Source organism: Columba livia, chromosome 2, assembly GCF_036013475.1.
Source record: "Columba livia isolate bColLiv1 breed racing homer chromosome 2, bColLiv1.pat.W.v2, whole genome shotgun sequence".
NCBI classification, from domain to species: Eukaryota; Metazoa; Chordata; class Aves; order Columbiformes; family Columbidae; genus Columba; species Columba livia.
In genome coordinates, this window is record NC_088603.1 from 83,853,864 (window position 1) to 83,879,170 (window position 25,307).

Here is a 25,307-nt window from a genome sequence, read left to right on the forward strand (position 1 = left end):
GATTCAGTCTCTCACTAGGCCTCAGTTCGCAGGGACGACTAGCAAGGTCCTCTTGTAATGTCGGCCATAAGCAGAAGGGAAAAGGGAAAAAACACACGAGATCCTCGTGATCTCCCACTTTTATATGAAGTATTCACGTGAATGGAATGTTATACACAGTTGGTCAGTTTCTTGCTCACTTGCTTCTCGTCGCCCCTCTCGCGAGATGTCCATCCGTGCTTATCAATAAGTTTGCATTCCATTGCTAGCTTTACCAAAACATGTGTCTGGTGCTCCAGGAAAATGCAGTTAATATGAAGGCTTTAGCTGACAGGCAAAATTCACTGAAAGAGATACTTGTTTTTAACAAAACCAGGACAGGTTATTTTCCTGAACTTCCCTGGACAGAATAACAGCCTGTTTTGGACCTGGTTGTCTGCCTAAAACTAACTTCGGGGTCCCTCCGTGACAGGATTACATGACAGGATTACGTGATAGGATTACATTGCCATTATCCACATTTCACAAACTCAGTACAAATCAAGACCTGATATTGGTTAAACCCAAATCTAAACATTTTAACCCTAGTGTGTTTTCTGGGGTTAACTATCCCATGGTCACTTTAAAAGTGCATACAGAACAGCTGAGTTCTTTCCAGACCTATCTAGTAACCAAAGTTAGCTAGACTTCAATGCTGAATACAACAGCTTACATTACTGAAGTAAGTGAACACCAGCAAGGGGAAGGAGACTGCCACCAGCTACAGTGACAAGTAGCATCTCTGTAGTCTTCCCATGATACCTGACGTTGCTTCCACCGAGCATATACTTTCTTTTTTTGATGTAGTTCTAGAAGACTCCTGCTCAGCCAAGACAGCCTTTTGCCTTTCCTGCTTGACTTTCAACATTTTGCAATTGCCTGCTCCTGTGCTCTTAGTAGGTGGTAGAGTGTGATTCCACCAGTCAATCTCTTTCTCTGACTTCCTTCAGCCTGGACAGCGCCTCCTGAAGCTCTAACACCAGGCTGAGAAGTTCCTTCACTTGGGCCCATCGCCCACAGGTGAAATCACTGCTGCCATCAGAGACTGAGCAGAAGCTCGGGCACACCCTGCAGCCTGGGACCTCGGCAACTACATGTTCCCTTCCAAGCTCTGGTTGGGTGGCTGCATCAGTTCTTACAGCTGGAGGGGCTGTGAGGGACGTCGAAGGCACAGCTCTTTGCTGGGTGGATACCACGCCATGCCTCCTGCTGTACTTAGCTCCTTGTTAGCGGGTTGCAGCCTTGGCTTGAAGTGCCAGGGCCCTTTTTGCTCATCCTCCCTGGGTGAAATGCTGCACAAACTGCCACACCCTGATCGCCATGCTCCTGGTTGCCTTACTCCCTAGGGGCCATTTACATCTCCCATGGTTGCACCTGGCAATGCCCCCTCTGTGTCAGCCCTGTTCATGTGATTTGCTGGCTCCTGGAGGCTCTCTCCGCACATTCATGGGTTTGCCCCCTTTTTCTCTTCAACAAGCACTCAGCCATGGAACTTACTGTTTTGACCAAGCCTTTTTAGGGCAAAGTTTTCTCTGTCAGCACGAGACTGAAGCAAGTCAGGTAAGTGTTTCTCCAGCCTTACCCAAACTACTTTCCAGAGCCCGTCCATGTGTTTTGGGTTGCTAGGGGAGCCCATCTCTTTTCTTTTGCTCTCTCAGACCTTTCTAGACAACACTTCATCAACCACTTCTTAGCTGGGCTTTTTAGTCAGGCAGGTCTGCCTGGCTCCTGGTTCTCAGAGGCAAGAGTACAGTAATACAACAGATTAGCATAAAACTAAAATGTCCCTTAGAAAAAAATTAATTGCTTATGTAGAATAATGGTCTGTATGTTTCCTCTTGGGTACAATCCATGTTACATAGACCATGTGGAATTAGAGAAGTAACATAACTCCTTCCCAAGGTCATCTGGTCAAAACATACAGCAGATTTGCCACCAACAGTTAACACTGAAACTTGATTTTGTGGTCTTATTTTGTCTTCTTTTACCTCAGAGATGAAAAGGCATATTGACCTTCAAGTATGACTCCTTTTCCTTTAAAAAAAAAAAAATCAAGCTAACAGGATGTATTTAATTAAGGTAGAAACATGTTAATTCCCAATTCTAAATTCTTCTATTTTTGCTACTTTGCTCTTGCAATAGAAGTTATTTAATTTCATTGAGTTTACACTGTGAGACACGTTCTTTGGTTCCAATTTTTGGCTGTCCCTGTTCAGCAGGAGTGCTGTTTCTCACCAGGCACACTCTCCAGAATTCAGCTCCCCAATAATCACATCCGCTATTACACACATCATCACCTTAAAGATAGTGTCAAGCTTCTGTCATGAGCCTGAGGCTGGCCAGATATTTAGTAGTGCAGATGACAGGACAACATAGTATAGATTTTCAAGTATGTTTCTTGGATATTGTCCTGGTTTTGTTAAGAACAAGACCAGTTCCTCTTTTAGTGAATTTTACTTTCAGCTAAGTTCTTCTAAGTAACTGTACTTTTCTGAATTTGTCTGCATGTTTTTCAGACACTGCACTCTGGAACTGATATTGGCAGCAATAGTAGGCAGAAGAGGCCCAGGTTTATACTTATTGCTATGACAGCCAAGGATACTGATAAAATTTGCATATCCCATAAGTGAGAGGGGTGTATTTGCAAGGAGTGGAGGACAAAACAGGTGCCTAAAATTGACCAACTCAGTATTCCATCCCATCCATGTCATAACACCATATAAAAGTGCGAGATCACGAGGGTCTCTCTCTCTTCGACCATGGCCTGAAGAGGACCCTTCCTGTCATCCCTGCGATCCGAGGTCTGGTTCCAGACCCTGCATCCCTGAATCCAGTTCCGGTTTGCTGCAGAGTCCAGCCCAGGACTTTCAGGTACCTGCCCTGCAGCCGCTGGAGCAGCGCCAGCTCTGCCGTGGGCAACACTGCACCGCCTTTGGAAATTCAAGGTTGATTTTGTATATTTTGTATTATTTTCTCTATTTATTAGTAGCATTAGTAAAACATTTTAAACTTTTCCAACTTGCAAGTCTCTCTTTGTTTTCCTCCTATTGCCTTTCCTTGGTGAGGAGGGCAGGGGGATAACAGAAAGCATCTGCCATGGTTTATTGTCGCCTTGCAGTAAACTGTGACAGATACTTAAGATGCAGATGGGAGCCATCAAACTCCTGTAGCCTCCTGCACTGTTCGAGAGAAGTTCCTAGCAGTGTGACAATAATTTACTTGTAATTTTCTGAGGATTTTGGAGATCTTTTGTGTGGCTGGGGAATATACATGAGCAAGAGATGAAGGAGCATCAGCAGTAACATCTTCTGGTAGGTTTCACAGAGTCATAGCCACACTGTTCCCTGAATCAAGAAGGCAACAGGTTCTCCAGCTTTCCCCAGCTGGGAACCAAAATCCTCACTGCCTCTACCTGCTCACTTCTGCAACCTGGGTGAATACCTATGAGCATTCCACAGAAGACACGAGCAGCTCGGAGCATCGACTCCCACCATAACCCCAAGCCCTGCCATTTCAGTGCCCACAATCCAGTTTTCTCTTGGTAGACGTTACTTGAGCCCACTCCTCACTAGGGAGCTTGTCAGTTCACTAAACCAAACATCACACCCAGCTGTCCTCCCCACAGATTGCCATCAGCAATTTCTACCTTTTACCCTCAAGTGAAACGACCTGTTTGCTACTGTCCCTCACTAGAGCACACTGACACATCCCCTGCCTCCTGCAGCCTGAGCTGTACAGACCAGTTTGCAGCACGCCCTGGCAGCAGCTGGGGCTGCAGTTTGGGTACTTACACAGTAAATGTCCTCTCCCCATTCTCAACTGCTTCCAGTTCTGCGTGTCCCACATTTCTTCAGACTTTGAGAATCTTGGTCTCATGAACAAAGCACAGTTCACCACAAAGCAATTCTAATTCTTGGTCTCATTTAAACAAAGCACAGTTCACCACACCATTCCCTGAATCAAGAAGGCAACGGGTTCTCCAGCTTTCCCCAGCTGGGAACCAAAATCCTCACCACCCCTACCTGCTCGCTTCTGCAACCTGGGTGAACACCTATGACCCCTCCACAGAAGACAGGGGCAGCTTGGAGCATCTACTCCCAACGCAAGTAACCCCACGCCCCACCATTTCCGGGCCTGAACAGACGGGACAGAGCGGGGGGGCGTAGCTGCGGAGAGGCGGAGGCGGCCGGCAGGACCGCACGGCCGGACACCAACGGCCAGGCGCGGGGGCGCGCACACCACCGACTGTCAACAGCGCCGACTGCCAACCGCCCCAACTGCCGACCGCCGCCGCTCGCCCCGCCCCCTCGGCCCCGCCCCCCGGCACCTGCCGCGCGCAGGCGCAGCCCCTCGTGACACCTGCCTGCAGGGCGGCTCCCTGCCGCCCGCGTCTGGTGCGCGGCTCGCGGTGACGTCACAGGCGCCGGTGGGTGGGTGGAGTGCTGGGGGTAACGGCTGCGCTCCGGACCCCGCCCCCCGGTGCCGCCCGGCTGGGCCGCGCCCCTGCCCCGCCTCCCGCCAGCCCTGCCCGGCCCAGCTCCGCCTGCCCCAGCGGCAGCCCGGTGGCCGCCACTGAGCTATGGCGAGCACGGCGCCCGCGCAGCCCCGCGAGCCGGAGGCAGGCGGCGAGCCCGGCGGCGGGCGGGAGCAGCCGGAGACCCTCGAGGAGCGGGGCGCGGCAGGGGATGCGGAGCCAGCGGAGGTGTCAGGCGGGGCGGCCGCGGCGCTGCTGGGGGAGACGGGGCTGGCGGTGGGCTGCTGCATCGCGGCGGCGCTGAGCTGGGAGCGGCCCCTCCACAGCCTGGGCGGCTTCGTCTGCGCCAACCTGCTTTTCTGGTGAGCGAGCCTGGCCGGATGGGGGCCGGGGTCGGGACCGCCCCCCCGAAGAGGGAAGCCCCGGCCCGCAGCCGCTCCCCCGGCCACGGGCGCCTCATACCCCACCCCTTGCTCCTCCCGGGAGGAGCGTTTGGTTTGCGCCCCCCTTCCCCAACCCGTTCCTCCCCCTTTTGAGGGGCGCTGACCCGACCCTCTGGTCGACCCCAGGGAAGGTCTTGCTTTGCTCTTCACCTGCGCCATCCCTCGTCCTGCCCCGGCAGCCGCTCCCGGGCAGGGTATGGCCCTGGCGCTGTGTGCATCTGCTTCGCCGGGTCCTTTCGCCCTCTGTGTCCGCTTTCTCCCCTCCCTTCCCCCCCTATATGATACACCAGCGAGGAGCCTCGGACCAGGGCTGACCCGGGCGGCTGCGGCACGCCCTGCTGAGGAGCTGTATTTCTTGCAGCAGAGAAGGGTGCTGGGCCTGCGTTTCGGTGCAGAGTTTTGAACCCTCCTGAAACGAGGCCTCAAGCCGGGAGTTAGAGCTGCGCTGTTGATGCTGGTCCATTACTTCAGAGTTCATCTTGGGTGTGCGTGCTTTTCCAAATTGGTGGCCTATTTAGTGGAGGCTTTGTGGAGTGGGGACAGCTGGAATGTAACTGCAGTGCACCAGTTCGCTTTTTTTGATTAAGATTGTTTTAGTCAGATACCGTTTTGTCGAGTAAAACCTAGACATGAACAAAGGGACATGTTCATTGTTATAACAACCCTTCTGTTTGTTTCAGTAGGAAAAACTTGTCTTTCTATGCAAAACTTCTTCAGGACTTTCTCTTGATCTTATATTCTGCCAATGCTAATGTTTTTCATTTTCTGATCTCCTAAAATGTTGCTGTATGCCTACTTGCCCATGTAAAGCAATTTATGTGTTAGGGTTCTGTCTAATAATACTGTTAAGACTCTAAAACCAAGTTGTGTTTTCTCTCCTGTGGCTAGAATTGCCTCCTTTCCTCTTAAGCAAATGAAAAGCAAACAAGCGAAGAGATGGATTAGTTGCAAACTCCGCTTAGTTCTCTATAACCCTAACAGTGTGATGTTTAAACATGAGATCTAATTCATAGAAAGATAACTTTCTGAAGCTTTGCTTTGCACAAGAAAATGTCACTGCACAAGTATTTTCAAAATAATTTCATCTTCTTTAATCCCAGGAAAAGTGTGTATGATGTCTAATTTAGGTTGACTTTTACTATCTGTCTTGCTCTTAAATATCCATGGTCAATCCTTTCATTGAGGAAGTTACATGGTTTTGCTCTCATTCTCTGCTTACCTCAGAGATCTCCTGTTCCTTCAGTGATTTAGAAGAGTGATAATGCTTTATGTTTCTTTGTGACATGGCTCTGATGAAATTTTTAAGGATAGCATCTGACAGAATACATTTTTTCTCTCAAGGAATAGTAGCTGCTGAGCAGCCTGTTTGTTGATCTTTTGTCCAAATTGGATCATAATAATGTATACACTATGTACCTTGCTTATGTAATGCCTAGAGGAAATCTCCTTTGATAGTCTTACTAGCAACTTGTTATGTGACGAGTACGTGAAGTTATTTTATCAAAATTTGTAGTTCACTTTCTTACTATCAAGATGAGTCAGTATGGCAAAAGTCAGGGCAAGGATTGCTTTCATTTTGGTGGTGTTATACCTCAGCAGGAAGCTCGCTAACATAGTGCTGGGGAAATTTCAGAGGCGGAGACAAACTAGGAAATATGTAGAGACAGGTAGGATGGCCAGTAAACTTCTGTGGTTTGAGACTGAAGATCTTCAGGAAAGATCTTGTTACCTGACACTTCGAAAGTGAAACAATTGTTTAAATCCAGCTTCTTACTTCCTTGATTTGGTGTTGGCATTATGTTTGCAGCACAGTGTGTTTGCTGCTTCTCCTTTTCTTGTTTGAGATCCAGCTGGTCAGCCTGGTTTGTGATGACTCAGCCAGGCACTACGGATTCAGGACTGGGAATAAAAGTTCTCCTCTGCTGCCTCTGAAGTCTCTCCTAACAGGAGCCTTGGCTGAAGGAGCATTTCCCAGTTACTGTTTCATGTGCCTCAACTTTTGTTGCGTACCTGGAGATATCCCCATCACCCTGCAGAGGTACTTGCACTCCCAATGTGTCAGGCCTCTAATCGCAGCATTTCTCAAAGCTGAGAAGTCTGTATGGCTGAACGGGAGACCTCTTTTACTATATCAGCAATAGCATTGGTGAAAGTGAGAGAAAGGGAAGGTGAAGTTTAATTTTATTTCTAAATGTTGGGAAAGCAGTTGTAGTTCTTTCCTCCTGTCCCTTGAATTTTGGTGGGTTTGTGTTTTTCCCTCACAGTTAGTTTAGTTCTTGTATGCCATTCAAAACACTTTGTGTGTAAACTGTTGCAATAGGAGCTGCTGAGTGTCAACTATTTATCTGATGTCACAAAACACTTTGTTTGTTTATATTTGATTGTAACCTCTTTCCCATTAAAGATCTTTTAACCATGACACTATATAAATGCATTTTTGATGCTTACTACTGAAATAATTTTCTTGTAGATGCAATAGATTTAATCTCATCTGTTTTCCTTCATTTTTTAAATATTTCTAACAAATCATCGTGGACTCTTCAACAATGCTTAAAACAACTACTGCTTGATTGTGACTTCAGGACCTTCTTAGACTAGGCAGTACTGTACCATTTTTCAGTTTCCTTGGATTTGTAACATGAATGCTGCGCTAACTTCAGACCCTGAAAAAGCTAACGTGATATGCTTTACTTCAATATTTTGAATAAATGTATCAAATATTATTTGTAATACAATTTAAATTTTAGATATACTGGTATATTAAGTGAACCAACATTTCATAAAACTTTTTTTAAAATGAATGAAACAAGGCTGGCAGTTGGAGTAGAAAGAAATCTGGTTATTGAAAAAAACATTTGCCACTTATCACTCCCATTATTTCTTCACTATGAGTAGGTTTAAGCCCACTGTCCCAAATGACCCTAATTGAAAAATCTTTACAATGAATAAGTTTCAAATACATATTATTTAGCACTTAATCATCTGAAATGTGATATGAATTCTATTTTTCTGTTGTACATAGTTTATAAACTGAAGTCAAAATACCACATGAGAAGATAATATATTTTTTTTCCCTATTTTACACACATAGTACTGAAAATGAGTGATTTGCCCAAGAGCAGAAAAATTCTATGCTGATGCCAGTTTAGTCCAGGTATTCTAAGTGTTAGGCTGCTGACTGATAACCTTCAGTCTTAGGTTAAATCTTAGACAAATATTGATAGTCAATCTTAGATTTTAAGCTAGTATTCTAGCCTAATTATTACTTTCTATATATCTATGGGGTAGGAGGGATAGTGGCAGCTTCTCGTTTTTATTTTCCCAATCTGTCATTTTAAATATTTCTACGTGGTCAGAGGGACAACTTTCTTTTTAGTAATTCTGTACTGTTAAAGGTCTTTGGTAGTTTGCAGATATATCCTGTGTTTCTGCAAGTTCATCCTTAGATGCACCAGTTGCCCAAATCACTGATTTCCATGGGGTTTCTTGGGAAGAGAAGCACTAGAAAGACTCAAATGTAATAAATGTTTTTTTTCTGTTTCTTTCTCTTGTGGAAAGAACTTATTGCATTACTCTGCTATTCTCATTGCAAATATACACATTTGCTGCAGTCTGTTATTAATGACATTGTAGGATGTTATTGTATTGAATGAACAAATGAACTGAACAACTGTGTAAAGGACAAGTATCATTCCTTGATTTAGACAGGTATGGTGGTCAAATTTACTATTAAAAATAGTGTCTTTCATCATCATCTGTACTTGGATTTTTTTATTGTTGTTCGGTTTGAGACCTAATGAGTATTTTTATTGTATGGGAGAATTAATTAATCAAGGGAGGAAACAATATTTCTTACATCTGAACTGGCCATGTGCATTGCAGGTTATTCCAGATATAAAACCTAATAGGTATTTAAATGTTAATAACAAAACCACATTCAGAGGCTTGGTGTGCTTTGTTTTAAGTGTCCAATTTGCTTTAAGATTTGTTATTGAAATGTTTCTTACTTGAAATCTCTGCTTAGCAGCGATAATGCTTACCATAGAGAGATCTCAAAGTGCTTTTCACTAATTTATTCTTTCACCATAAGAAAATAGTACTGGGTGAGCATTTATTTCAGGCGTTTGCACACAAATTGTAAATGCTGCCACTGCTACATCTTGATGGATAGCTTGCTTATAGAGCAGGGTTTCTGCACATTCAGAGCAGTGTGTAAACACAGTCTGTACACAATATACACAGAGCACAGTGTATACACATATACAAGTTCAGATGCCAGCATCTGGATTTTATTCTTTGTTACAGAAAAGAAGCTGACCTATTGGAGATGCAGCTCGCACGTTTGTATAGCTGTTCATAACTCTACACGTGTTTGGTATGGCTGTGTCATTATGTTCCATTTCAAGTGTTTGAGAAAGGGGAACTCTACATTTCTGCCTGTGGTCAACATTGACCATGGTACCACTGGAAATGTAGTCCTCAGGGAACTGCTCAGTCAAACAGGACATCTTGGTGAACTTGGCATCCTGAATTTTAGGAAGTCCAATGCTTGCTGTCCTGGTTTTGGCTGGGATGGAGTTGATTTTCTTCCTGGATTTAGTATGAGAAGAGTGTTTATATTACACTGATGTTTTGGTTGTTGCTAAGCCATGTTTCTACCAAGTCAAGGAATTTTCAGCAAGAAGGCTGCAGGTGCACAAGAAACTGGGAGGGGACATGGTTGGGACAGCTGACCCCAACTGACCAAAAGGATATTCCGTGCCATATGGTTTCATGCTCAATAAATAGAGCTGGGGGAAGAAGAAGGAAGGGGTGTGATTTTTGGAGTCACAGCATTTGTCTTCCAAGTAGCCATTACCCATGACGGAGCCCAGCTTTCCTGGAGATGGCTGAACACTTGTCTGCCCATGGGAAACAGTGAATGAATTCCTTGATACTTAGTTGCCAGCTGGGATTAAACCAAGCCACTCACAAAATGTTACTTTCTTCTTGACCTTGTCTGTATTGTGGTCTTCTTGTGCTAGTGATGTTACTCCTAGAAGGCTGGTGTGGTGATCATCGGTGTATTTCAGTCACTGTAGCAGTACTGCCTGGGGGTTTTGAGGTTGGTGGTTGTTTTCCCTCAGCAGTTTGTGTGGTCCCTTCTTTAAGGATGACTCACTTGATCCTTGTAGCATCATGTGGCTTTTATCCATACAAGCCACTCCTCCTTATCAACATGCCAACAGATGTCATTACTAAGAAATTCACAGGGACTCTGTATAGATTGTATTGGCTATCTAAACACAGCTTATAATTTTACTTAAACAGCTCTAGATTTTTGATGAGTCAAGTTATTGAATTTGCAAATTACAACATGTATTTTGCCTCCTGTAGCTTTAATTCAGATTACACAGTAATTCAGAATCCTTTTTTTTTTTTTTCACCTCTCAGACTTAAGTTTGCCAAAAACTACACTCCAATCTGTGAACATACGAAGCAAAATTAACACAGAAGGAATTCTGCCCAAATTTAAATCCTAACAAAAAAAAATACTTGGTCCAAAATACTTGCTTTCATTTAGAATATATGTGGGAGATTCATCAGTGGTGCTGGACAGGAGGGAGATTAGCAAACTAAGTTCAGTGAGAAAGAAAAATGCATGAAAATTAAGTGGGTTGGATTAAGGAGTATTGACATTTTGAGGCCGCTTTGTAGTATGTTGGCCCTCACATCACTATCTTAAATTTGTAATATCTTCCAACTCGGGAGAGTACATGACAAAATGTTTTTTCTTCTTATAGCAACTAGATGCTAAATGTGGTTTTGAATTTGGGAAATTTCAGTCTTCAGCTGTCTTTGTTACAGTAGATCCTAGAGCTACCTTTTTAGTCATTTTGGGGTTACCTTCCCAAAATCTAAAGTTTCAGAATAACACAAAAGTGGATAATTTAATATAGGTTGCCTCAAACTCTAATAAGATTTTCTCTCTCTTATCTCTTAAATAAGAGTGGTGGAATAAGTTATGTGTTGACATATTTCATTTGCAATTATAATGCAGTCTTGAAATTCACTGTACATCCACATGAATGGGTTTTCTTACAGGAGTGCTAGTTTATTTCTTCTTGACCAATGGTCTTAACTTTCTCAGTTTGCTGCCCTTTACCAAGTTTTTGTAATTTATTGGTATTGTTATTATTTTCTTATACCCGAGTACAGTACAGTAATTTGCTGCTTGTTCTGCAAGCTTAAAAAAATGTTTGTGGGTTTTTGGGGTTTTTTTCTCCCTTAGAAGGTGATATTCCAAAATATGCTTTCTCAGGTAAAGCTAAAATTTTGATGACAACACAAGTTGTGATATAATTTTAGGGTCTAGTTGTTTTCACTCAGGTGGTTTTATGTTTATGTTCACTCTTCCAATACAAATCATTAAAACTTTTGAGGTCTTTGGAGGTAGAAAAGTGGAACAGAAAGTTAAATTAGCAAAAAAAAAAAAAAAAAATATTAAAGCCATTACCTCATCAGCTTTTAGTGACATTTTGCATAGTTTGGGCTGAGAAATTGGTTTATGGGAATGAAAGTTGACATTGTTTAAGAGCCAGACACTGTTACATAAAAATCTGGACAGTTTACAACATTTTTCAACCAGTAAGATGAAAACAGGATCAATCAGGAAAGAAATCAAATGGGATAATTGAGGAACTGAGGGAAAGTGAGCATTACTGAACAATTTAGGACCAAATCCAGGATGAGGACTTTGTAGAAGGTGGAAATCCCAAACAAAGGAGAACAGATTGCAACATGGCTTAGGCTTATTCTGTCTTGCTAAAACTTAGAAATTGTGTCTAAACAGTTGTCTTACATTAAGAAACTATCATTTATCTCTTATTAACTCAAAATAATGAGACCTTTCAAATAGTAAGTAGAATTAGGAAAACAGTGGAAGTTCTAGGGGGATATGTTGTGCTCCATGGTAGATGCCACAGGACTAATGAGAGCATTAAAGAAAAGGAGATTTAGGGCAACATGGTAGAGGTGGATTGTTTAACATCAAACTGCTGCTACTGTATGAGAAAATGGGATTAAGATTTCTTCTGTACTTTGCCAGAGTACAGGTTAATTAAGGTCATCTGGGCATACTTGTGCAAAAATAAAGGAAGCCAGGTTATTTGATGTATTTTGGTATTTAATTAAAAAAAAATGGAAATACCATCCCCTGTTGTCACTGATGTAACAGTAACATTTGATGTCATAGTAAACTCAGAAGGTATGTCTTTTAGCTAAGTCATTTAAACATCCTCCTTCTCATTTTTTTTCTTTGATATACCTCTTTGAATGCAGTGTTACAGTAAATCTGGTCCATAAGCCACAAATGTTGAAAAATTATTGATCATCAGAGTGTTCTCCAAGAGGTTTCCTTGCAAACAGTGGGACATAATTTTGCAATGTGACATTTTATTATTGACTTGATCATATTTCCCTGACCACTAATGTACTTCCAAGTTTACCACCTTATAAGCAAATTTCTCTTCAGTGATTAAATGCAAAGCATTTTAGAGATTTTTGTAAAATTTTTTGCTTAAAGAATTGTACTATTTTAACTTTTATTTAGACTTATTTATAAGTTTAAAATGTCGTTTCTTTTAGCTGGGGTAGAGAGTATGTGCAATTTGAATTCCTATCGTATGTATTACTAACTTTAGTTAGAATTGCCCTGCAGTCTTTGCCTCTTGTCCTGCAACCGTGCACAGACCTCTGAGAGAATTACAGCTTCCACAGGTGGCTGTCAAAGTAATAGTAGTTCAAGTTTGTGGAAGTCTGTTTCTTATGACAAAAGGTTTATTTGTTATTCCTAATAATTTCTAGAAGGTTTTCTAAAAAACCAGCTGTCCAGGTTTGAATTGATCTGTGCTTTCTGGCTGAACAAATATGATAGTCTTTGTTAATTCTAAAATTTTTGACAGCAGATGTGCATATGTATTTTCTTACATGCAATGTGTTTCCCTCTCTGCAACTGGGGATCTGCTGTACCACAGTTTTTGTGTATCATCTTTCAGACATGTGGATAGACAGCTAAATACCATATAAATATAATAAGATTCTACCAAATTCTAGTCTATAAACAGTTTCTACCATAAAACCGTGCATAACTTGTTCTGCCTTCAGTGAGTATTTGCAGGTTTTGTGCAGGCATGTGGAAAGGATTTTTGCACTGTAATTCTTGAACAAGTATCTAAATACTTTGGCTCAGACCAAGAGGTACTAAAGGAACAGCAGGCCAAATACTGGATTATTGAGTTTTGGATTTCAAATGTATTGAATACCTGAGCATTTGGATTTTAATATTTATAGATACTGCATTTTGATATTTACAGAGGCTTAATATGAAAATCATTTATATCTAAGAGCAATGCACATAGAAATTATAAATTCACATGTTTAATAGATGTAAAAAACGGGTTTTGCAAACCTGCTTTGGGATGTTTTTTCAATGATGCGAATCAAAGTGTTAAATTACCTTTAAATAAAATATAGTTGAATTTAATATTTATTATTGCTTCTTGATTCACAAGAAGACAAACAAAGTTATTGAGCTGGTGATAAGTAAGAGCATGAGCTTCCCGATGCTGCCTTTGTAGTGTATTTCGGTAGGGTTCTTCAGGAATTCTATTTCATGCTGTATTTAGAAGAAAGCAAACCCTCCTCCCCTTCTCCAGGTTCCTTGCTTGAGACAGGCATCAGAATTTGTTGCAACTAGACTGGAACTGACCGCTCCAGGAGTAAGCATGGAAGAATGGTCTACATTCAGCTCCAATCAGGAAACGGTTACCACCGGGAAACAGTTATGACCACATTTTATCATTATCTACATGCCATCACTGCAGACATCTGAAACGGTGTTTGGGAACTCTCTGTAAGAGCAGATGTAGACATACCTTTAAAATTAGCAGATAAAAAAAGCAGAATTTCCCTTGTTGCCAGTTGCGCGTTCTCAAAATGCCCTGGGAATACGTGATCTGTACAGGTGAGAGCCATTCTATAGCTGGTTTGTCTCATTGCACACAGGTACCTCATGCGGAGCTGTGGGCAGTTCTAATTTTTGCTGGGTGGTGCATTGTAGCTGCGTCTTATGGAACAAGGCTGGTTAGATGGAAAACTATGGCTAGAAGGTGTTTAGTAGATTTTTACCTTCGTGTTTAATGAGGAAACAACTCAATACCAACCTATGATATTTAAAACACCACAAAAATACTCTGAAGAGTTTTAGTTCTGGTTTTAAGATGTGAATAGGTACTGTTTGAGCACTGAACTCAAGTCTGCAAATCGCTCATGCAGCCAGTAAATGTGTTGTAATAGCTGATGGTGAAGCAAAGCTTCATGTTCATGTCTATGTTATACACAACCTTGATGTATTTATGTGGTTATTTCTGGAATTCATCTAAGGAGGCATGAGTAGTAAAAGTGCACCTACTGAGGCTTTCCAGAAATAACCAGCTCTGACCGATAATCTAAATTGTTTAATTTCTGAAGAAATATTTTCTTATGGTTTGTGTTCACAAAGTGCAAGTCATTAATAATTCTAGAATATGTTGTAAAAAATATACCTTCACAGGTGAAACGAGGCTTATATCCTCAAATTGATGTATTTGACTTGTGAAGTAATTTAGGGGGTCTGTGCCTTCCCTGTATCTCACTAGTACAATTAAAAATAGCTGTTGCCATGTTGAGTTCATTGTGTTTACAGACTACAGTGTTGTGTGACGATGTTTGCCTCTTGAAATTTCCTAGCTGACTTGTGCCGCTTGGATAACTCTGTATGGTCAGGTTTGTGCAGCTAATTGTCCCAGGAGCTCTGCACTGGGGGGTGGCTACTTCTTGATATAACAGTTCCAATGGATGATTTGTTGTGTTATTTAACATATCTTGTCAGTATTGACATATGGCCATCCCATATTATAAAGCGTTGGAGAAAAAACAAGAAGGACAAGGTACCTTTGGGTAGGTTTCTGTCTTTAAGTGATGCAGTGTTAGGTAATACCACATCCAGGAGCAAGTAAAGGGGTTCTGTAACCAGATTAGGCCTAATCTTTGTGTTTAATGTGTTGCTCTTCTACTACATACAGTCTTGCTTTTGCCACTGGGATTTCAGTTGCATTTGTTTTCTCTTCTTTCCACCTGACCTTCATGGCTATGGGAACCTTGTCAAAATGGTATTATTTTTTAATTATTTTTATTTTTAGTCAGAGCATCATTCTTGAACTTAAATGTAACATTTTAGCAAAATGTGGAAGTTGCCAAAATACTGAAAAGGTTACATTTAAATTTAGCAGCCTCTGAATAGGCAATAGAGATTAATGGCAGCGCGTGCTTATTTATGTGACACTAAAAATAAAGAAGAATGACTTACTAAGAGAAGTTGCATTATGGCATTAGGGCAAATTTTTTTGTACTCTGTAACAGTATGTAGGTAGTTAAAAACAAAGGTAACTGAAATGCTGAAGAGCAGGTAAGGTAGCTCTCAGTGGAATTTCAGAATGGTGTATTTTTTTTCAGTTAATTGCTCTTTTTTTTTTTCAGTGAATCTCACACTCGTATGTAGTATTGTATATGGGTACTATTTTAAAATTGCAATAGAAATATTTTACCACTACACAGTTGAAGGATTTTTACTTTTAGTTGTGGAAGTAGTCAAGTTTTGACTCTTAACTTTGCTCTTTAGAATGATTTTGGTCTAGCTGCAGTGCAACCAGGCCAAGAAATAGAAATGGTTATGCCTTAAAGTTCTAGGTTCAGCATCTTACAGAAAAGGATTTGCCAGTCACTTTCACAGAGTGAAAATATAGTTGAGATCAGTATGGGTCTTGGAAGGTCTCTAGTACAACCTTCAGCTCAAAAATGATCAGTACCTAATTCAGAACAGGTTCCTCAGGGTTTTGTCTTAACAGATTTCTAGGATGAAAATTCCACAACCTCTATGGGCAACCACTGCTTAATTATCCTAACAGTCAATAGTTGTCTCTCCTGTTTCCTTTTACAATAACGGTTTCTCAGTCTCTCATAGTGGAGGTCAATAGCAGGCTTGGCTCCATCAAATCTATATTCTTCCTACACCAATGAATATAGCTTGGAAGGACACTGGGAGCTCAGCTCACCTGAACTCCTCCTCAGAGCAGGTGCAGACAGCTCCTTAGCTGCTTACCCAGTCACGTTTTGGAGATCATACTCCATAGCGGTCTGCCTCCTGCTTACTGCCTCCAGTAACTCTTCCACTTGGCTGCGGCATATGTCAACCAGTGCACATCTTTCACAGGTGAGGCCACTGATACCAGCAAACCAGGGAAGAGGCTCAAGGCATTTCTTGCATACCCAGAAACCAATTGGCTGTGTCCTGCCTCTGGAGCTGTGTCCGAGTGGAGGCCTCTCATGTGCTGGGGATTCCTGTTTCAGCCAGTGCTGGGGACTGAGCCCTGTGGCACCTCATGACCATTTTTGTTTAGTCCCATGCTGTCTGCAGTACAGATTCTTGCCCCCTTGTCATGCAAACTGCCCTCTTAACTGCTGAAGTCATTACATAAAATACATAATTCTATACATAGTTTTAACCTTTGCTTTCTGAAAAAAACCCCACAAACCTATCTCTCAAAATACTGCGGAATTTCGTGGCGGGACAAATCTTGTTACGTCTCTAGTGATGTTTGTTACTTCCATTTTACTTGTAGAAGAAATTAAACACTTTGAAATTCAGTTTATTGCTTAAAAAGCATAACAATTCTTGAATAAGTATAGCTATTAATTCTTCTACTAAACAGAAATATTTTTGTGCAGTATATGATCATGTCGTTCTGGAGCCTTTCAGTTTTGTCAGATGTGTATGTGCTGGAAATACTTCAGTAAAATCTCTTCCTCACAAAGAATAGGGAGGGTGGGAAAGCCTTACCTCTTAATAATAAACAAAAGTACCACTGAAGCTTTTTGTTAGCCTGGTTGCTATGCATCATGTTGATAATTCCTGTAAGAATTTTGAATCCTTACACTGTTAGCATAGTAAGTAGTTTTCAGATCCCAGCTTTTTTTTTGTAAGTTTATGGTAGACATGAAAAACAAACAACTGCAAGGGGACCTTGTCAGCTTTTAATCAGTAAGGGCTTCAAGGGTGTAGATCTGTCTGACATGGTTTGCAAACAGTTTTGCTAATCCGTATAGCTGGAGCACCTGAGCGCCGAGATGATGGCTGAGAGTGAATTTGTAAAGGATGGTCTTTCTTGCAAACAGCACAGTGTAAATAAACGGTACTGGAGCAGGGGAGGAAGGAGTGTGACAGCCATTAATGTTAAGGCATGGGAAGTCCAGTCACAACAATTCAAAACTTTCCAAGTAAGTGGAGAACCCTTGTTTGGCTACAGCATTAGCTGCTCCAACTAGATTGCAGTTTATTTCCCAAAAGCTATGGAGCAGAAAGACTTCAGTATTGAGAAGGTAGACATAACTGGGAAGCATCTTTCAAAGAGGATGCTACCTTGTTAATCCTTGTTTGCTAATCCTCGGCCGCATTAGTGCAGTTGCTTTTAACAACAGGTGACAGCTGTGAAACTAGGAGTATGGGTTAGCTGTGAGCATAAACTAGGTCAAACCTGTTCTGAATATTCTTGGAAAGACAGGCTAAACCTTCTTAGCAAACATCTGATCTTACCTTTAACAACTGATAAAATGTGTCTGTGTGTGTGCACATACACTCACATGCACACATACATAAATTTCAGTATTGATGTATTTCTTAAACCATGGAGGACAGGCCAATGGCAATTGCTAAGTTGAGGCATACTGTTTGATTCTGTAAAATATTAATGCACAAGCCACCATGAAGAACCTATAGAACAGGCATGTCATTAAGCTCATATAACTCAATGGTATGCATTTGTTACGAATTTCTGATGCCTAGAAGTTGTATGAAAAATTCTTTATTTGATTTTTCTCTACAGCGTCACATCTCCTCTCCTCCATTATCAATAAGTTAAAGTAGGTTAAACAAAGTCTTCAGTGCAGTTAAACTTGATCCTTAAACAGAATCAAAGTTGTTTAATGGTAAAGATTATTACCAGGAAAAAGCAGTGGGACGACATGATGTAAGCTGTTAGGAGTTTTGATTTAATGAGCTATGCTTGGACGGCTTTGAAAGAGCTTAACTCGTAATAATTTTTCTCTAAACTTCTCTATTGCTTTTCTTGAGCCGGCTGAAATAATTCAGAAGTACTGATTTCATACTTGGTTTTTGGTGTTTTTTTTGGTGTTGTTGTGTCATTTTTGATAGAGTAGTCTTACAATTCAAACTCCGCACAGATGTAGAGACCCTTCATATTCAGAAAAACTCACATAGTGAGTTTATCTGTTTGTATTGGAAATTGTATCCTGGTCTGCTTAGGGTGATTGGGCATTATGAGGTTGTGTTAAATGTGAAAATAAATGGCCCATACATTTTATTTGATGCAATCCTGTTTTTTGCAAGGAATACTGGAGCAGTTTTCAAAAAACTGCACCATATCCTGAGCTTGTTAGAAGCACCTGGAAGTCAATTTTATTTTTAAAAATTCAAGTCTGCTTTATGGGTGTCTCTTGGCTTCCTCCATACATAGGCCATGCCTGCTTCTCCCTTTCACTCATCCCTCTTTCCTGCAGAAAAATTCTGCAGCAGCAACTATAGTTGGGTGGCCAATCTCCCTGTTTTCAAATCTGAAGTTTCTTGGAAACCTCCCAGCTTTGTATGATTTTGTTTCTGTTGGTGTTCTCATTTGATCCAGTCCCTTGAACTGTGGCATCTTAGTGGCTTTGGCTACCATCAACTTTTTTTTAAGTGAATTGTTTTATATTTTACCTTGAAAAAGATACTAATGTGCTCATTAGCTATAATCAGATCTCTGGCTTAATGTGCTTGAAACAAGCTATTAAACTACTTCAGCTTTTTTGTTTGTTTGTTTAGTTGAATTTTAATTTGTACTTGCTTTGGATCCTTTTTTATGAGTTAATATATTTGTCAGTAAACCAAATAGAAGAGCTAATCTCCAAACACAACCTGAATAGCCAAGTCAGCAGTGCATGAGATTGTAAGACATACGTTCTGAGTCTAGGTCTGTTTGACTTGACTAGATATGTTCTAAAATTTTAATGTAATGAAAAACGAAATTCACAAAAGCTCATTATGAAGACAAGTTTTAGTATTATACCATGAATTTTACCTCATCTTTGCATTTGAAAGAGTAATCTGTATATAAGTCTTGTGTGAACGTAGGTCCTAAACGAAACACAAGAAAATTTCCAACCTTTTTGATATATGAATAAGAAAGAAAATTGTTGTGCCAAGACAATTTATGTTAATAAAACCATAATTAATTTTAAAACTAATGTTTCTTATGCAATAAATAAAATATTTTGTTTTATCTAAGCACAGAGGAAGGATAGAAAAGTATGGACAAAAATCTACTACAAACTCAATGTGTGTTTAACAATTGCATCTTCAAATGAGACTGTCATGCTTGGAACTCTCAGTGTTTGCTTCCTGTGAAAAGGTTGTGGGAAGAAAGTAAATTCAATTATTGTAATATCAGTCTATTTTTGTTATTTTATTTTCAGTACTAATAGTAGCTGTCAGTTTATGCATACTTCCAGTAAGTTTAAAACTATCCAACATTTATGACTTCTTGACATTCTAGGTTTGTTGCACTGACCCCTTGGAGAGTGTATCATCTGACTTCTCTCATAATACTTGGAATACTCATCCTTCAGATAATAAAGGATTTGGTATTCTCGAGGATAAAAGGTAAGGCAGTATACTGATAGAGTTCCTCGTTGAAACACCTGCAAGTCAGAGCATGTTGTTACTAAATCCACTTGGACATTATGGTTATTGTAAAAGTATTGGCTAATTTCAGGGAGAAATATTATGTCTATGACGATCTATTACTATTTTCAGTGAAGTTTTGCTGTATTTTGTAGAAAAGTCATTAGGAGATTTGTTTTAACATGAGTACAACTGGTGTCAGTAAACAGTCATTCTTGTTCCTTAACTGCTAGGTCTAGAAATACATTATTTCTAAATACAAAGTTTTCATAAACATTCCTACTTCTGATATTAATCACATAATTGTTGGAAAGTTTGGGTGACCCAATATAGATTGATCAACTTTGTAAGCAGACTGAGAAAGTACCTTTCTTAGCACAATTGAAATAAGAAGTGAGCAGTATTTTTTTTCTACTTTATGTAATAGTGTTTAGTTTCCAGTGTCTATAAAGTCTTGTGTGAATACAACTAAGTTTGAAAAGGATTTTGAGTTTATTGGCTGGGCTGTTTGTGTGTTTTGTTTTCCTTTTTATGGTTTGGTTGGTTGGTTTTGGTTGTGTGATGGGTTTTGTTTGTTTTAATTGCTTCTTTACCATCTTGAAAATTCTTTGGAAAAATGTTCATCATCAGTCAAAGATTTTTTTTTTTTTAAAGTGTCTTTATTTTGCCGTTTGTTTGCTGAATCTCCATGCAAAGTGTTTGAAAAAGCACCTGTGCATAGTGCAAAAGCAGGAAATAGGTGTTGGAAAAGCATAATATTCTTCTCTGATGATAATTTCTGACTGCCACAGCCTTTTGTTCCCTACTAAGTTAGGGCAGTTATCTGCAACCTTTTTTGAAGGATGATTTATTGTCATTGCCTTCTCCAGAGTTTTTGTTACTGTTCTTTTTCCTGCTTGAGCATTGCAAGCTCAAAGGCCAACCTGAAAAGCTTAATGGAATTTGGGGTTTAGGTTCTTTGCTGTATAAATCACCACTAATGTTTATACCTCACTAGTTGGAAGGTAGTGTTTTACCTAAGTTTTCTCTTAGCTGTAATTACTACTATCTTTGTATCGACCAAATCCAAGAGTACAGATATTGACCAAGCTAAGAGAGTAGCAAACCATCCCATTTTCCTTTGTTTCACTCCTGTTTCACCATAGAGAGAAGGCTAGGAAGACCTGTGCTTCCCAGCTTACAGGATGATTATTTTAGTATAGTTAACTTTTTAAAAAATGTTACTATTGCGTTTGATGGCATTGTACACAGAGTTCAAGAACAATCAGGTTCTTGAAGTAATACTGTAGAAACCTTGTAGCAGTGACGTGAAATCAATTAAGTGCCACTCTGACAAGCAGAAAAAAATTCTTTCCAGTGTAGCACTTCTGTGTCGCCACTTCACACTTCCAGCCAGCCACTAGATGGCAAGACTATTACGGATTCATAAGGAATGTAGAAAGTGGTTGTCAGTTTGGGGATGTAAAGCAGAAGTTCTGTTGGTCATCTTCTCCTTACGTGTGAAAATGTAGCAATATTTAATATCGATTTTTTTGCATTTATATTTTTAACTGGTGTGTTACGTTTACAGAAAACAATTAAAGAACTGTTATTCTAAGTTAATATACCCTTCCTGTTTTAACCCTTACAGAGACTTTCTAATTCTTTTTGTCCCTAATTTGAACACTCCTTATGAATAAAGAAGAAAATAATATTGGTTTTGTTTTAGTGTATTGTTTTTCACCTTACATTCCTACAATTTCAGGTGCGCAGCTTTGGAGGACCATCACTGGAAAGTAAGTACATTATTTTTAATATATTGGTTATTTTGTATCATATTTTTTATAGTTGCTCTGGAACTTAAATTGTCTCTTTTCCCTCTTATTAACATAGACTTGAGTTATTTTTATCTTAGCGTATTTTCTATGTGTATTACTACTTGTTCATCTGCTTTAATTTTTAATAACTTTGTAGAAAGTGTATTTTTTCTGATTTGAGTTATATTCAACTATACAGTAACATACCAAAATACTTTTAGAAATGCTGTTTCTTACAGTGGGATTATCACGTTTTGTGTTTTTGGGGAATCGTTGTTTTCTTTGAAGTTGGTTATTAGGGAAAAACACTGTGTTGGTTAAGAAGGTAGCTCACTTCCAGAACATCATTATGCCAGTGCTGTCTAGAAGTAGGTAAGCTTGCTGAGGTTTCCCTTTATCTCTGTAGTAGCCAACACAGGTAGGTGATCATTGTAATTTCAAATAAATATTAGTTGAGATACATAGGAATAGAAATTAATAATTGTGAAGTCTGATGACTTTCCGTTGAGCTGTCTCAGTTCACAGGCAAATGTTTACATAATGTTGTTAGTGCAGAGTATGTAATTGACTTAATTTTTTTGCAATATAAACAATGTCTCTAAATGGTTTATAGAAAACCCATTTTCAGAATAAAGGTTTGTATACTTAAAGCGTTATTCTTTTAAGCAGACCACCGGGAATTATTGTACTGGACCTGATGTAATTTGAAAGAAACTGTTGCGTTAGAAATATCCATTAGTACCGCTGTCGCGTTATACCCTAACACTGAAGAAACTGTAACGCAAAGTTGCCAAGGGTGAAAAGGGAAGATTTTTGGTTTCTACATAGCATAGATACTGATATAATGGCAGTTACAGAAAGCACTTCAGATGTGCAGCCATTCCTAAACTTCTAGAGGTATGAACTATCTTCAGGCTTTCCACCTGAAGTAGAACCATACGGAACTCGTAATAGGTTAGTTCATGAACTGAGCAGTGGTTTTTTATGTGATTCTTTTGTTTGGTTTTGTTGTTTGTTTTAGTTTTTGTTTGTTTGTTTTTTACCATAGCTAGTGCTACTTAGTGTATCTCTGTAGACCAGCGGCGCTTTGAGGATTTTAGCGTGACTTATGTTTCATTCTTTCATTCTGTTGTTTGTAAGAGAAATTTACATAAAGCTTACTATATTTTTGGTTTTTAGCATCTGAATTTATCTGTCTGGAAGGAAGGAAGGAAAAATAGGTTTTTAACTGCACTTTGTTTCCATAAAAAAATAATTCTGCAGCCCAAGACAAATTTTTAATCTCACTCCCTAGTCCATCATATCCCAAAGTCAGAAGAGTTGATCTTCATTAAAAGACTATAAATAGTACAAATATCTTGGGTTTATGTTTTCAGGTGTTGTTCTTGTATTTGACTTGCTGTTCTGTGGGAAGCCCTATAGGGAGGGCAGAAAAGAGAATTTGATGAGCTCACTGTAGCCTGTGCTGCTGGGTAATATAATACAAGTGTTGTATGTCTCTCTGTAAAATCATTTGCAATGGTAAGAACACAAGGTCACTCCATAAGTCTGTCTAGCTCAGTACCTGCTCTCTGAAGGTGGCCAGCCAGGACAAACATGGCTGCAGGTACTGGATAAAAGCAGGACAAGTTTGCCAGGTACTTCTCTTCCTGTGCTTTCCCAACCTCCAGCAGCTTCCAGTTGAAGGACTTCTACATACCAGAAGTGGTCTTTTGTTCTTTTTTTCCCCTCCCCCCAGCTGTTTTAGGTGCCATGAATTTGTCTCATTGTAGATATCCACAGCTAAACTGTGTGTTTTGTAAACGCAGCCTTGCATTTGTTTACTGCTATATAATAGTTTCTTAATCCCTTTCTACTTTTTTTTTGTGTGTGTGTGTGCATGTTTTGGAAGTGATAATGACCAACCACTCTCTGTTAATATTCTCCAGCAAGCTGTGACTTGATAAACCTCTATCGTGTCCTGTTCAGTCCATGACTACTTAATTGTTCCCTAAAATAAAACTTTTCTGTAGCTTTGATATCTTCATTGTCCTTTTCTGCACTTTTCTTCCATTTCTGTTATCCCTTTTGTCAGGAGGACAGAACTGGAAACAGTGCTCGGCATGCAGGGGGACCTTGGACTACACATTGGCATAGGACTATGCATTATTGTAAGAATGCCCTCTCTTCTTTTGAAGATAAATACCAGTTCTTGATTGGCTTTTTTAACCTCTACTGAGCTCTGAATTCATGTTTTCATGGATAGAAAATCCTCTCCAGGTTGTGTTCTTGAGTAGTGAATGTCAACTTGAAGCCCATGTGACTTTGAGATTATTTTCTACATTAATCTGTTCACATTTCATCTGCTTTTTTGCAAACAAATCCCTTGATACTTAGTTAAAATTCTACAATGCCTTCCAGCTGGTCTTCATCTTTACCAGAACAATTCCTCTCATATCCCATAACTACTTCATCTCCATAAGAGCATTTGGTGAGAGACCTTGTTGAAACTTGTCTCAGAAATCCAGATGAACTTTTATGGCTATAAGTGTTCATGTACAAGCTGATTGACCCTTTGAATCACAGAATGTCCTGAATTGGAAGGGACCCACAAGAATCTTTGAGTCCAACTCCTGTCCCTGCATATGACAGCCCCACAGTTCACACCATGTGTCTGAGGGTGTTGACCAGTCTCTTCTTGAAAGCACAGAAGGTTTGATGTGATGTCCTTTACAGCCGTGGATCAGGCATGTGTGTCCTTTGTTAATTACCTGACAGTTTGCACAGAACAGAGTCTTTACCGGCTTGCAGTTCTCTGGTGTTTGCATACCTTCTCTAAAAATAGCTGTTGCTTTAGACACTTCACAGCCCTCTGGTGTTAAGGCAGCTTTAAGAGAGGTTATTTAGCATAAATGGCATTTCAATTGTTGTACCCTAGCTTTCCTTTTGAACTTCTGTAAGTTCACATAGAGACTTAACTTTACGATAGCACTGTGGTGGATATTTGTGGGTTTGTGGGTTTTGGTGGTTGTTTTCTGGTTTTTGTTGTTTTTCATTTTGTTGTGTGTGTATGTTTGCATTTGTGGTTTTTTGTTTTTGTTTGTTTTTTGTTTGTTAGTTTTGTTTTTTTCTGAATGTTAACATATAAATGTGCCTGTTAATTGGGTTGAAATTAGAAGAACTGCTATAAGACATTGACTCTGTGTGCATGGTTGCTTTTCATTTTACTCAAGATTGGATATGAAAAACTGTTTTAATGTTATCTTATATAATCAAGCTGTGTCAAGTGTATCCCCATACTCTCTGTTCACAGAAAATACTACTCAGGAGAGAATCTCATGCTCTTAAATAACAAACAGAGAGGAAAAAAAAAAAAGATAGATTGTGGTACTCTGAATGAGAGGCAATGCATATTATAATAAATTAAATGTGTTCATGACCATTCTCTGGCATTGAGGCCCAAAACAAGTGTGTCTGTAGCATTTATGTGCCTTACGGTCCATGTGGAATGGCTGTATGCAGGCTGGAAGGGATTCCTGGTCTGAGCCAACTTGGAAACTACCTTGGGTTCTTTGGGAAGGTGCTAGTTGGCACGTACCAAAACACTGCCAAGACCTGTTTTAATGGTTTAACTGCGTAAGTGACCAATTCTAGTGCTCAACAACATTGCCACACACTGTTTAGTTTATTAAAAAAAAAATATAGTCAGAAAGTAACAAATTATCTGAACAGACTTGTTTCCTGCCTTACCTTTGTGTTCTGTAATTCTGCTTTTGAAAATGAAT

General features: G+C 39.9%; 1 protein-coding gene across 2 annotated transcripts in view; it reads left to right on the top strand.

The window, feature by feature from the left end:
• The first annotated feature begins 4,479 nt into the window (after window positions 1-4,479).
• The window catches only part of RETREG1 (reticulophagy regulator 1), a 71,613-nt gene continuing 50,785 nt past the window's right edge, over window positions 4,480-25,307 (top strand). The window contains exons 1-3 of one of the 2 annotated variants that reach the window (XM_065052620.1): window positions 4,480-4,854; window positions 19,620-19,726; window positions 21,492-21,522. In XM_065052620.1, the coding sequence (XP_064908692.1) occupies window positions 4,598-4,854; window positions 19,620-19,726; window positions 21,492-21,522 (395 nt within the window). In that variant the 5' untranslated portion in view covers window positions 4,480-4,597. The remainder of the gene's footprint in view (window positions 4,855-19,619; window positions 19,727-21,491; window positions 21,523-25,307) is intronic. The other variant, XM_065052619.1, reaches the window with a different exon arrangement.